Genomic DNA, 13,818 nt, shown 5'->3' with positions numbered 1-13,818 from the left:
TTCTCCAGTGAAAATAAGGATGTCCTACCATGCCCTGCAACATTTCTCCGATGAAAATAGGGACATCTTAAGGAAAAGCGGGATATTCTGAGACCAAATCAGAAACCTGGGCAGCTTCTGTAAATTGGGGTCTGCCCCTGGAAAATAGGGACACTTGGAGGGTCTGGAAACCACAGGTGGGGAGGGCTTTCTTGCAGCGCACATGTGTTGTTTGTGGTTTCCCCACAGGCATCTGGTTGGTCACTAAGGACAGGAAGATGGACTAGGTTGGCTGCTGGCCTGATCCGGCAGGACTCAACTTTCATTCCAAAAGGATGTGTCTACTACTACTCTGTGTATTTATATGGATGACGTGTGAGGCTGTGTACACATTCCCCTTTTGCTTTGGCTCAAGTGTACTCCAGCTTTTGGGTAAAAAGGTAAAGGGACCCCTGACCATTAGGTCCAGTTGTGACCGACTCTGGGGTTGCAGCGCTCATCTTGCTTTATTGGCTGAGGAAGCCGGCGTACAGCTTCCGGGTCATGTGGCCAGCATGATTAAGCCGCTTCTGGCAAACCAGAGCAGCACACAGAAAAGCCGTTTACCTTCCTGCCAGAGCGGTACCTATTTATCTACTTGCACTTTGATGTGCTTTAGAACTGCTAGGTGGGCAGGAGCAGGGACCGAGCAACGGGAGCTCACCCCATCATGGGGATTTGAACCGCCGACCTTCTGATTGGCAAGTCCTAGGCTCTGAGGTTTAATCCACAGTACCACCCACAGCTTTTGGGTACCTGAAGCCAAGTGCACACAGCATTAGCCACAAACCACAGGATCCTTCTGTTTATTGGTGCATTTCCCCTCAAACTAGCTTCCATCTGATTTAAAAACACAAGCTGTTGGTTGTGCTTGCACAGATGGCAGCTTCCTTGTACAGTTTAGGAGTTCGGGGGGGGCTGCAGGGGTGGGAAAACAAAGCAGGTAACGTGCCTTGGCTGAAGCGAAGCCACTCCTGCGTCCTCTCTGTACAGCAGATTAGAAGTGAAAATTCACTTGACTTACTTTTATTTTTGCATCCAACTGTAAACCTGATCAGCTTCTTTGCTGCAGATATAGGCTTATGTTGACAGACAAATTGATTCTACAGCAAGTCAACTGGAAAGTCAGGGTAACAGAGTCAGTTTTCTGGAATCCAGAGGATAAACTGTTGAAAACAATAGATCTTGCCGTTGAAAAGATGTTCAAAAGAAGTCTTAAAACTAGTGCCATAAACCAAATTAGGCATGGAGTCCTACTGCTATTGTTTACATTAAATGTGGTAACCATTAATTCCTGGTTTAATGAGCAATTTAAACAAGGAGGAAAAGCTTAAAAATTAGCTATTTAGAGTTCAAATGGCTAAAAACACATTGCTGGTTAAATATCACTAACAAAATACAGTATCTTCCATACACAAAGATTTCAATCAGAAATCAGACTGCTTTCTATCTCTGGATAAAAATAGCAAGCTTTACCGCTCTGTACATCAACAAGCTAATAATTCCTAGGAAACAAGCATTTTCAAAGTCTTATCTTACCCTGCAGCCACTGATTCTTAGATAGGTTCAGTCATTTGATACCAGGAGCTGGCTCAGTGTTTATGCTTCAATACCATCTCAAGCTATTGTGCTACAGATTCAGTACTGCTAGTGTTGTTTCACCTTATGTTTTGCTTTATTGCATTTATAACTATGCATTATTGCATTTATGCCTCATTTTTGCAGGATATCTTTGTGAGAAGAAAAGGCTAAGGAGTAAACAAATCCAGAGTGGAGTCTCTAAGACGGGTGGATGTCACCTTGTACGCCTCCTTCCAGTAACTGCCGCAGCCAAACTGGTGCCAAAAGTATTGCTCTGCTTTCCTTTGGACCATATCAGTGAGGCCGAGAGAAGGAGAGTCTTGTCGTCTGGGCAGCCTGGGACCTCCATACACTTCCCAGGCTTGTGCCCCATGGAGGTCACTACGGTTCTGCTAACACAACAATTTGACGTCACCCCTGGAGGTGCACTCCATTGCCTCTTGAGCTTAAGGTGGCATCCATATTTTTCCACCCTTCCCCATTTTATTACCACAACAACCCTATGAGGTAGGTTAGGTTGTGAGTGTGTGCCTGACCCAAAGTCACCTAGTGAGCTTCATGGCTGAGTAGGGATTTGAATCTGGGTTTCCTTGGATTAAAGTGTATGCAGAATGTAGATGCATATCCTGTCCTGACAGAAGAAATTATATTTGTTTTGTTAATCCAAATATGAATGGATATGGAATGGAATCCCTGTCTATTGAAATTGGGATTTCCCATAAAGTAACCTTTTTATGGCACAACCCTAATATATGGCTACTCAAGACATATTTTCAGTGGGTGTAGAATTTCAGCTTTAAAGGTCTTTCCTTTCCTTCCACCACCATCCTCTCTCTCTCCCCGCCCCCCTCACACACATACCACATTTTAACTAATACTTCTTTTTTGTCAGAACTTTACTAACATCTCTATAGGCAGTCTCATTGTAGATTAAAATTACATTCATATTTCTCTTGTTTCTATTGCATTCTTTTCCTTTTTTGCATTTTGTTGTGCCACATCATATGTCACATTTTTCATATTTGAAAGCACTTCTGAATAGGAAAAACTGAAACATGGGGCATCTGATGATACAGGGAAACACTGGCCAGTCACAGCTTGCAAGTGACAACAGTGAAATAAATACTTGTATGGCTGTCTCCTACTTTTTGAGCCCTTCAGGCAGCAGCAATAATTATAAATATATTTCTATCAACCATGTGCCTTAGTTTCAAAGATACTAAACACGCTTAACGATATCATGTACTCCACCATCAGATCTATAATAGCCAGTCTCTGACAAGAAGAATTACTATTGATGCTTAATCTTTAAGTAGCAAAGGCATTGGGCAGTAGTTCTTTAGCAAGCTTAGCATTAAGAATAAATAAATATGATGTTGGTGTATTTGAGCTTGTGTGATCATGTTTACTGCACATGCCTGTGTTGCTCTTCATGGGTTATCTATCACACAGTTGCTTTTTGATGTTGTTCTTTGATAGCAGTTCTTAGGTTTCATAGATAATAGGTCAGTTTGACGTTAGAAGAACAACCTGCCAATGTTTCCCAAAGCAATGGGATGAACAACATGTGCCGATCAGTTAGCACGTCATTTTGCCCCACAGACATAACAGCAGCAGCGTTCCTTGCTCTTGCTGTGAACCAGGAAATGAAACGAAAGATAATAGGCAAGAGCTAAAAGATCCATGAAGAGCAACACAGTTTGCATTTTTACGAAAGAAGCTGGAAACACAACATCCAAATGCACCTGCTGCCTGACTCATTTTACACTTCACCGTGTTCACATTATGGGGCACCCAAGTTGGCTCCTATTTTAACTGAATATAACTTTTTGAAATGGACTTCAGGCATATTCCCCAACCAAGTCAATAAATAAAATACGTTGTTTAGTTTGAATTTATTCGGTATCCCACATTTCCTCTAAGGAACTCCAGGAGCTGCATGTGGTTCTGCCCCCTTCCCTTCAGCCTCATGACAAATTGGCTAGACTGTGTGACTAGCCCAAGGTCACCTAGTGAACTTTGATGTCTGAGGGAGAATTTGAACCTGGGTCTCTCCTAGTCTAGTGCTCTTAGCTCAAGGGTAAGGGAAGGGGCCTTCTTTAGGCTGAGGGCCACATCACCTCCGGGGTAACCTTCTGAGGGCCACATGCAAGTGGTGGGGAGGACTAGCAATGTCATAGTCAACACGGGCCAAGTTCTTTACTGTCTTCACGATTGCTTCTAGCTGAGAAATAACGGTTGCAATAGCAGTGCAGATTCCACAAAGCAAGGAACATTAGACTGCATTCCAGTGCCCACTTCCATAGCACTAAACCATGTCCTTTAAAAACGGTTTCAAACTGATTTGGGCTACCACATAAAAACGAGACACAATTGAAGATGTTTAATTTTATTTTAGGAGCCTCTTAACTACATAGCAGCTGCTACTGAATAATTCTGATAATGCAATTAGCTGTATTAATTAGAAGGGGAAATAAACAGCAAAGAAAACAAGCTCTCAACAAATACATGAAGGACAAAGGCTGCTCTGAGAATCTGTCTGTTGTGAATGTGGTACGGATGAGATCAATATGCTGTATTATTTTTCTCAGTTTCTATTCCAACCTTTCCTGCAATGACCTCAGGGTGACACATGCATGAGTGCAATCCCATGTTATCCTTACAATTACCCCTGTGATATAGGCTCAGGGATGGTGTAATAGGCCCAGTGAGCTTTATGGCAAGTGAGGATTTGAGCCCCAGTCTCTCCAGTCCAAGTCTGACTTGCTGCCGAGATGCTAACCACTCTGGATCAGTAGATCTTGTAAAAGGTATTTGTTGTAGGGAAATGGCAACCCATAGAGAATCAACAGGTAAATATTTTCAGGCACTCTGCAAAGAAAGACTCTGTCCGTGCCATACTTCATGATGCACGAAAATGAGCCCAAATTCATTTTACTGTTTTGATCTCACCTGCTAAACTGGCTTCCCATTCATGAGCACTGTATGGATCAAGAAGAATGGTTTTCCTGCAACCAAGCTTCCTTATGAGAAATATGGTCGTGTGAGCTAACCTTACACAACCTGGAGATCTAGATGGCACTTGTATATGTCTTAAAATAGTTCCACTATCACTGTTTCTGTTTTATTGATTCATGAAAAGGTGCTTTTAAAAAGTGCTGGGGATCCTATGAGACTCTGCGTGTTGTTGGACTATAACTCCTGTAATCCCAGATCACTGGCCATATTGGCTGGGGCTGATGGGAGAGAGTACAGCAACATCTGGAGGACCACAGGCTATTGAAATGGATATTACAAGCCTTGCAAGCTTCCTTTCGCCATTCTGCTTAATTGTCTAATCATAGAATTGTAAAGTTTGAAGGGACCCTGAGTCCAGCCCTGTGCAATGCAGGAACACGCAGCTGTTGTACAGTACCACCAAGTTAATGATTTGTTAAAAGAAGATAAAAGGAAACTGGGATTTGAGGATAAGAAATCTAAGTTCAATATCGATACTGTAGAAGGTAAAAATAAAATGCTATCTAAAATGTATGATTTATTATTGGATTGGTATACAAAAGACGAAGAGGTAAAGGAAGCCATGATCAAATGGGCTATCGATTTTGGACATAATATTGAATTTGAAGCGTGGCAGGAACTATGGAATGTAAATATGAAATTCACGGCTTGTACGGCATTAAAGGAGAACCTATGGAAAATGATTTATAGGTGGTATCTCATGCCGGTGAAATTGGCAAGGATATATAGAACAAAAAATAAGAAATGCTGGAAATGTGGAGAGGTGGAGAGGTGGAGGGTGACCTCTACCACATGTGGTGGACCTGTAGTAAAGTGAAGGGCTTTTGGGAATTAATTTATAACAAACTTAAAAAAAAAAAAATTAAATATACTTTTCCAAAAAAGCCTGAAGCTTTCCTACTGGGATTGATTGGTAAGGAAATTGAAAAAAAAGATAAAAATCTTTTTTTATACGCCACGACGGCAGCTAGAAATATGCTAGCTCAGAATTGGAAAACGGATGTAATACCCAATATAATGGATTGGCAGGTTAAAATGATGAACTATGCTGAGCTGGCTAGACTATCAGGAAAATTAAGAGACCAGGACGATCAGAAGTTTCAAGAAAACTGGAGTAAATATTTGATGTATATAAGAAATAATTGTAAATCTTTAAAGACACTGGTAGGGTTGGAATAACTCTTACAGCGTGTGGCAGACAAGCAGTATATAGAATACGAGATAAGAGATTTTATTTGATACTTACCAAAGGAATGGAGGGAAGTCCGAGGCTTGGCCTAAGGCCTAAGACAAATATGTAATTTATATGTGTATTATATGAATATATGTATGCTTAATGAAAAATCAAATAAAATTTATTGGGGGGGGGGGAAGGAACACACAGCTGTCCTATAAGGGATTAAACCTGCAACCATGGCATTATAAGCACCACACTAGCTAACTGAGCTTTCCAGCCCGTCCAGTGAATGAGGGATGTTCTTTATGTCTGTTCTTTATGTTAGTTTCATTTTGTAGCTTTCATTGACAAAACTGATTGGAATATTTGTTGTTGCAGTAAAATATAGTTCTCCAGCATTGTTGTTGCTGCAGTGAAATTCAGCCCTCCAGGAACACAAATTCTGTTCCATGAAAATTATAGTGATGTGTGCTTCAAATCAGAGAATTGTAGGGTTGGAAGTGATAAAAAAAACTTAAATAAAACTGATTCAAGTTCATAAAATATCATCATGTATTGGGATGAAGGGCTGTATAAAAATGCAATAACTAAAATAAATAAAATTGTTTGATTTCCATCTTATGTCTTCAAATTAATGTTTGACATAATAGCTTAATAAATTGATTTTTGAAGGTGATTTTGTTTATTACTTGTTACCGTAGTTGATGGTTTTTTCAGCCTTTAAAGAGTCACATTTTGATAGAAGAAGAAGAGGAGGAGGAGTTTGGATTTATCACTACCCGAAGGAGTCTCAAAGCAGCTAACATTCTCCTTTCCCTTCCTCCCCCACAACAAACACTCTGTGAGGTGAGTGGGGCTGAGAGACTTCAGAGAAGTGTGACTGGCCCAAGGTCACCCAGCAGCTGCATGTGGAAGAGTAGGGAATTGAACCAGGGTTCACCAGATTACAAGTCTACCACTCTTAACCACTATACCACACTGGCTCTCAATTGATAGCATTTTATGATCTTTATGATAGCATTTTATGCTGCCATAAAGACTGAATAGGTGCTTTCAACAGGCATGTGGTCCTCCAGATTTTGTTGGACTTTGTCTCCCATAAACACAGACCATTGTCCCTGCTGGTTGGGGATGATGGAATTTAAAGTCCAGCAACATCTGAAGAGCCATATCGGTTTCCCATCCTTACTTCAAAACCTAACCATAACCACACAAGGAGCTAATGTGAAATAATATGATTACAAAGGGCACACACATACTGATAATTTATCATATGCATGACAGATTAAAAAGAATAGAGGTTCACATGTGTTTCCATTGAGCATGCACAGCTGATGTTCTCAGTGATCTGCACTCACAATACTTTAAGCTGGAGCACCTTTGAGTAAAATACCAAAGTTTACAACAGCATTTTGAGCCTATATAATTCTGGTAGTGTATGTATTGTATACATCTTAAATTCATGCAGATCTTCAGATGATATCCAATGAAGTCATTTTCAGATTTCAGTGGACCTCTGGTATGACTGACATTGCATCACCCTTTAACCTAGCCATGACTTAACTGCTGTGTGGTTTCTACATTGTGACTTTAATGTGTATGTTTAGAATGAATAACATGAGCCACAGTGTTGATCAAATCTCCCAAAGCCAACAGATTTCCCACAAAATATTTTATAATCTATTGGTTTTAAAAAACAAAAAACCCTTATCTTCTCTCTCTCTCTCTCTGTGTGTGTACACAAATCTTGCCACACCTGAGGCTTAGTATTCAGTATTCTCAAATTGGAACGTTTGTCCTTCATATCCAGTATAAACTTTTCCTGCATCAGTACTATCCTGGCATTCATTCACTGATGCTATATGCTCCTCCTTATCAATTGTCAGAAAATGCTCACCAATCTCATTTGGTTTGCCCATTCCCCAGTGGTCTTGAAGGCTTATCTCTCGACAGACATTCCCTGAAATGCTTTCTGCCAAGGAACAACTCATAAGATCTTTTGGATCATATAAACTGTCGCCATACTTTGCCACAGGAGGCTTGTAGGCTTCAAGGAACATCTTGGTAGTTGTGGTTATAACAGTTTGCAAAGGATGACCTTCCAAAGAAGAATGACTGCTATATCTGCAAGCATATTCTTCACTGTAATGGGGATGGTTAACATTGACTTGACTCGATTCATCGCCAATCCTTTCTCCGTAGTTAGTTTCAGCTAAGGCCTGTTTTAGTCCATGATGTTTATGGGTGCCATCAAAGTTCTTTTCATGGGCATCTAGTGAATTTACATGGTACTGAAGTCCATTCAACACAACATGGTCAGCATCCCCTGGAATATCCATTGGATCTTTGTGAAATGTATACAGACTGGAATTGATGTAACCAGGAAATGAGCATTCATAGCCACAAGTTGGTTTAGATGTATAGATTTTGGGGCTCGGACGCTTCTGAAGTGGTGATAACACATCCTCTTGAAAGCTGGCTGCATCGTAGGTAATGTTGTAAGGTTCTATATTTTGAAATAAATGGTGAGGCTGAGCTAGGAGTGGAAAGCCGGTATCTGTAATTATGTTGATTTTTTCTGATCCTTCTTCACATCCCAGATGATGAATATAATGAAAGTGACTGCTGTTCTCAAAACACATTCCTGTCTGATGAGAAGATAAATAAAAAGACTTCAGGAGAAATGGCTGCATGCGCCCATGAAATATGGCAAATGGCTATTTCAGTTGTTGCCAGTTGTGGTTCAAATTAATTTTGCTCAAGTTTTTCAAATGAAGCATCAGATGATGGCTTCAAATGGCTAATTGATATCAGAAACACCTGGAACTAGTGCTGATGCTCTGTACACATCTTGGAATCACCATAAACATTTGCTGGATAATTTTCATTTTACAGTGGTACCTCGGGTTACAGATGCTTCAGGTTACATACGCTTCAGGTTACAGACTCCGCTAACCCAGAAATAGTACCTCTGGTTAAGAACTTTGCTTCAGGATGAGAACAGAAATTGTGCTCCAGCGGCGTGGCAGCAGCAGGAGGCCCCTTTAGCTAAAGTGGTGCTTCAGGTTAAGAACAGTTTCAGGTTAAGTTCAGACCTCCAGAATGAATTAAGTACTTAACCTGAGGTACCACTGTATTGGTTTATTTATTGGTTTATTTCAAGCCTAGGGCATTTCCAGATAGGTCTTTTGCTGTGGGTGTATGCAGCAGCAACCCACTGATGGGATTAAAGTGAAATTGTACTGATTTTGAAGTGGGCTATCTGCACCTCCTACTTCATAAATTATTATGTGATATTCCAGCATCACTGCCTCCACACTAGCATTGCTCCTCGCCCCCGCATATTAGACAACTCCCCAGCCCTTACAACAGATATTGCTTCTCTTGCTAGCGCTGGACACACACACACACACACACCCCACTTCCCTGCTTTGCCAAAGGTGAGGAGTGAAGCAGAAGGACATAGTGGCTGGGTAACTACCTGTCTATCCCCACGCACTGCAACTCGCAAACACTTATGCCTGGATAAATTTGTTATAGTCTTTAAGTTGCCACAAAGCTCTCTGTGGTTCTACAACCTTATAGTTACCTGAAAATCCAGAAGTCTTTTTTTCTGAGATGAATGAGAAGGTGGTGTTTGCTTTTTAAGGGCACTTCTTCTGATCTCTGTTTCTGATTTACTCTCTGGTCTAGGGTGATCATGTATTCCCTTGGCCTGGAGAAATACGGACACGTGAACAATGTTCTTAGTTACAGGAAACATATGAGCATAGAGACATTCCAACCCATCCATAAACTAGTTAATTTGGAGTGATCTTATAACCAGTTTAATATGATATGAAGGTCATTTTCTTCTGTTGAAAGCCATGGTCAGGAACATTTATAAGTCTGACCTTGTAACAAAAAATTGCTTTTTTAATCTGTCTGGAGTTTTGCTAACATCTGTGGATTGAAGTTTGTATCATTTATAAAAAATGAAGTCAACTTTTGTTGTGCAAGCCTCATTGAAACGAACCAGAGAAACTGATGAAAGTGAGTGTTGGTAGTCTCCCCTGGCTCAGATGGACAGCTTATTTTCACCAGGACTTGTGCATTCAGGTCTAACTCTGTAGTACCGAGCTGAGATCAGACACCCCTCTGTTGAGCCGCAGGCACCTGAGGAAGAGCTTTGCATCCCAGCAGGCATTTTAAGTAAGTTGTATTAGGCCTATGTGGCTTCTATTGATTTAAACACCATATTATTTGATTAGTGCATTGTTCTATTGATTGATTTGTAAACTGCTTTGAGACCATTCATGGTAAAAAGTGGTCTATAAATATTGAGAATGAATAAATAAATGAAATAAGTAGTGAATGCTGGATCAAACATAGGATCCAGAGAGCTGCTTTGGAACATGCCAAAGAGTTGAGGCATACCCATCGTGCCATATGATGACAAACTCTTTGAAATGTCCTTCCATTTCAAAAAAGTTTGCCATGAAACCTTGGGGCGACAATTTAGCTTCAAAGTCCTTGGGGCATAAATTGTTCATATAATTAATTGGATTCCAGCCACCATGTTTTTGGAACTCTAAATCAATGGCTTTGGAATTATGTCAATATTCAATATATCAAACAACCAAAATTACAAGTCCTGCCATCTTATCACTGCCAGGCTATTGTTGCAGACCCTCAGTGAGTGCAACATAATTAATTTCATTCAAAAGCACTAAAAAAAATAAAAAGGGTGAGTACAGGTGATTATCACAAGCAATTCCAGTATGAATTCCTTCTATGTGGTGCACAAATATGATCACGGATTTTCCATCCACAAATTCCAAATCACTGAAGAGGAAAAAAACACAAGCTGCTCAAAATCCAAAAGCACTATTTATATTTTACCTGGAAAAATATTGCCTTGCCTTCATGTCTCCAGAAGTTAGTTACTGGGTAGCCACTGTGCCCCCGGCAAGGAATTAATTCAAGTGCTGAATTGCAGTTTGGACAAAGTTTTTCTGTGAAGGATAATAGGTTAAAGTGATGAACAGAAGGGAAGTCAGATTCAATCATTCTGTATTAAAATCTCCAGGCAGAATTATTTTTGAAGTAGATTTGATAAATGGTGGAATTATTAACTTAGAACCTCTAAAGTACAAATCTCTTCAGAACTGATGTTGCTTGTAACTTAAAATGATTTATGAATCTGATAGCCTTCCACATTTTATGTACTCTCCAAAATTGAACCCACCACCAACTCCTCCCCTCTGTAGCATTCCAGGAGCTTCCCATTGGTTCATTGTGTGTCAGCACGTGCCACTCCAGCAGTATTGCCTACTTTCCCCCAACAACCCAGAAGGGGAAGTCCTACAGGCAGGGTGGAATGACACGATTGTAAATTTACTTTGCACAGAAATACATTAGTAGGATGGTGTATAATAACAATGGGGACTTTGGTTTAAAGATGTTTGAAACCCTATTAATTGCAAGTGCTCTCAGTTGCCAGAATGAAAGGTAGGACTCCTAGAGCTGGCTCAGATATCTTTGGCATTTGCAGGATGCTTACAACATGATTTTTGACATCCATGAGACAAAAGTGAGCCTATAAGTACAATGCAGAAAGAAAAATTACACCTGGAACAGTTATGCCTGCAGTTTTTCTAGGGATGGTATTGAAAGCAGATATTTGATTCCTATTGGTTGTTACAGATTCAAGATTATTGTTGGGTCTTCCTTGAATTCCTCAGATACATTCCTTGGAAAGTGATGGAAATTCCAGGGTAATTTTTAAATACAAAAATGGTTTGCAGTTACAGGATCACTTCAAAACATCATCCCATGAGTGCCAAAACAATATTCTCTAAGAGGACTCTACAGTTGTACCTTGGATCTCCAACGGCTTAGTTGCCAAATGTTTTGGCTCCCGAACGATCAAAAACCGGAAGTGAGTGTTCCAGTTTTTGAACTTTTTTGGGAAGCCGGACGTTCCAGGGCTTCCGATTGGTTGCAGGAGTTTCCTGCAGCCAATCAGAAGCTGTGCTTTGGCTTCCGAACTTTTTGGAAGTCGAATGGACTTCCAGAATGGATTCCATTCGACTTCCAAGGCACGACTGTACTTTTAAAAACACTGAGAAAATATTTAACGGAGCTGTGTTGAGGCTTGAAATCTCCTGGACAGATTTTCCTTGACTTTTTACATAAACCACCTTTCATCCAAAAACAGATTCCAAAGCGATACACAAAGAAATTTAAAATGCCAGAAATGTTATAAGAAAAACCAGCACAATAAAATTAAGAGGAATGAAGCTGTCCAACCAGCTAAAAATGCCACCATCTAAAATGCCTCTGTAAATAAGGAGACTTTAACCTGGCATCGATAATGTTATAGCATGGATGCCAGGTGTACCTCCCTGAGGATGCCATTCGACTGAACTGCCTGCTGTAAACTCCACAAAAGTCCCCTATGGCTCCCAAATCAGAGCAAGATGCAACAGCCGTTGGGTGGATTCCCCCATCACAATTCTCTCACTTTGCTGCTTTTGGCGAGCCTTGTCGCATATGGCAGGCCGGAGCTGCAGCTTGGTCCCATCCAACAGGGTGCAGTCCCCGGCACATGCCACTACACCGAGGCAGGACTTCTTGAGGATCTGGCAGTTGTGGTTGTTGGTGTTGCGCATGGCCCACCCGCTGAGGTGGCGCTGTGCATTTTTATCCTCGTTGGAGTAGATGAGCCGCAAATAGCCGTCAGGCCACTCCTGGAAGGAATCAAAGTGCTTGGGTTCCTGCATCAGCGGCAAAGGGATGAAAGAAAGAGGAACGGATGGAGGCTATATTAGCAAAGCATCTCATTAAGGTGAAAACCAATCTGGGCCTTTATCATTTCTACACACACACACACACACACACACACACACACACAAAATGTATTAACAAAATAATGCAAGCAGCGGCTCAAATGCACATGTGAAGATCCACCATGACAGCAACTTCCCAAAAGGCATCCATGTCCAGTTCAGCTCCACACTTAGATCCCAAATTAATGCTGCAAGTCTGCACATTCCATATTCCATTGAAATCAGTTAGATTTATAATTGTGGGCTTGTAATTGTGCAAATGTCACAGGCTCAAGCAGCTAATGCAGTTTCCTTCCTTGTGACTTTATTGGCGATGAACAATACAATTTTCCTCTATGGGCTTTATTATTCAAGCTATGTATTTCCCCCCCAAAAAAAATGTGCTTCAGTGGAGAATATTTTTAAATAGAAATGAGCTGCTAATATAATTCCACTGGCACAAGCACACACATATACAATATCATTTTGTAGTCCTCTCCTGTTTTTAATTTTCAGGGGTGCTTTGCTCCCCTTCTCTTCTTCTGGAGCAAATATCCAGCTGGATCTACAAAGTAAGAGGGAGAACAAGAACAGAAACATCTCTGCACCACTCCTAGCAATTGCCTATAGATCAGCCATCATACCATTATTGCTTGTTTGCTGTTGCAGGAGCATCCTATAAAGATACAGTGTAGTTTGGGGTGTGCTTTGTTGAGGTGTACAGGGCCATCCTATACACACCAACTCAAGAAAAAGCCCCAATGAGCTCAGTAAGGCTCAGTAAGGCTTTCAAGTGTGTTTTGCAGCCTTAGAAAACTAGCCCACAAATTCATTCGCGTAGGTTTCTTCCAAACCTCCCTCCTTGAACTGTACCTGTGGTAACTTGGGATCATTGATATCCCAGGTTAACTTCATCCCATAGGAGCAGGTGTAGTCCGAGTCCTTTGACATGTTAACCATGGATCTAGGTAAATAATATAACAAAAAAGATACAGCAAAAGGTAAAGATTAATCTGGAGATAAAGATTAACCTTAAGATGTAAAGAAGGCCAGAATTACCTTATATTTACTTTATTTTTTATTTACCAGAATATATATATATATAATATTCTGTTAGAGGTAAACCTCTAAGCTGTTTACCTAACATATAAAATGTGCATTAAAGGCAGATGTTAAAATTAGCCTTCTTTTTTCCAAAATAAAATCAGCAGTTAA

The 13,818-nt window shown here is 40.6% G+C and overlaps 1 protein-coding gene across 1 annotated transcript; it reads right to left on the bottom strand.

Annotated features, from left to right (window-relative positions):
• Positions 1-7,557: 7,557 nt before the first annotated feature.
• GCM2 (glial cells missing transcription factor 2) lies at positions 7,558-13,563 on the bottom strand (the record flags this gene model as incomplete). Its single annotated transcript, XM_081014537.1, has 5 exons — positions 7,558-8,442; positions 9,384-9,509; positions 10,676-10,788; positions 12,300-12,552; positions 13,477-13,563. The coding sequence occupies 5 exons, from the start codon at positions 13,561-13,563 to the stop codon at positions 7,558-7,560; spliced, it is 1,464 nt and encodes a 487-aa protein (XP_080870663.1).
• Between the last annotated feature and the right edge of the window lie 255 nt (positions 13,564-13,818).

The sequence above is a fragment of the Podarcis pityusensis genome (genome assembly GCF_964106645.2).
Source record: "Podarcis pityusensis genome assembly, chromosome: 7".
NCBI lineage: Eukaryota > Metazoa > Chordata > Lepidosauria > Squamata > Lacertidae > Podarcis > Podarcis pityusensis.
This window is presented reverse-complemented; position numbering and strand designations above follow the sequence as displayed.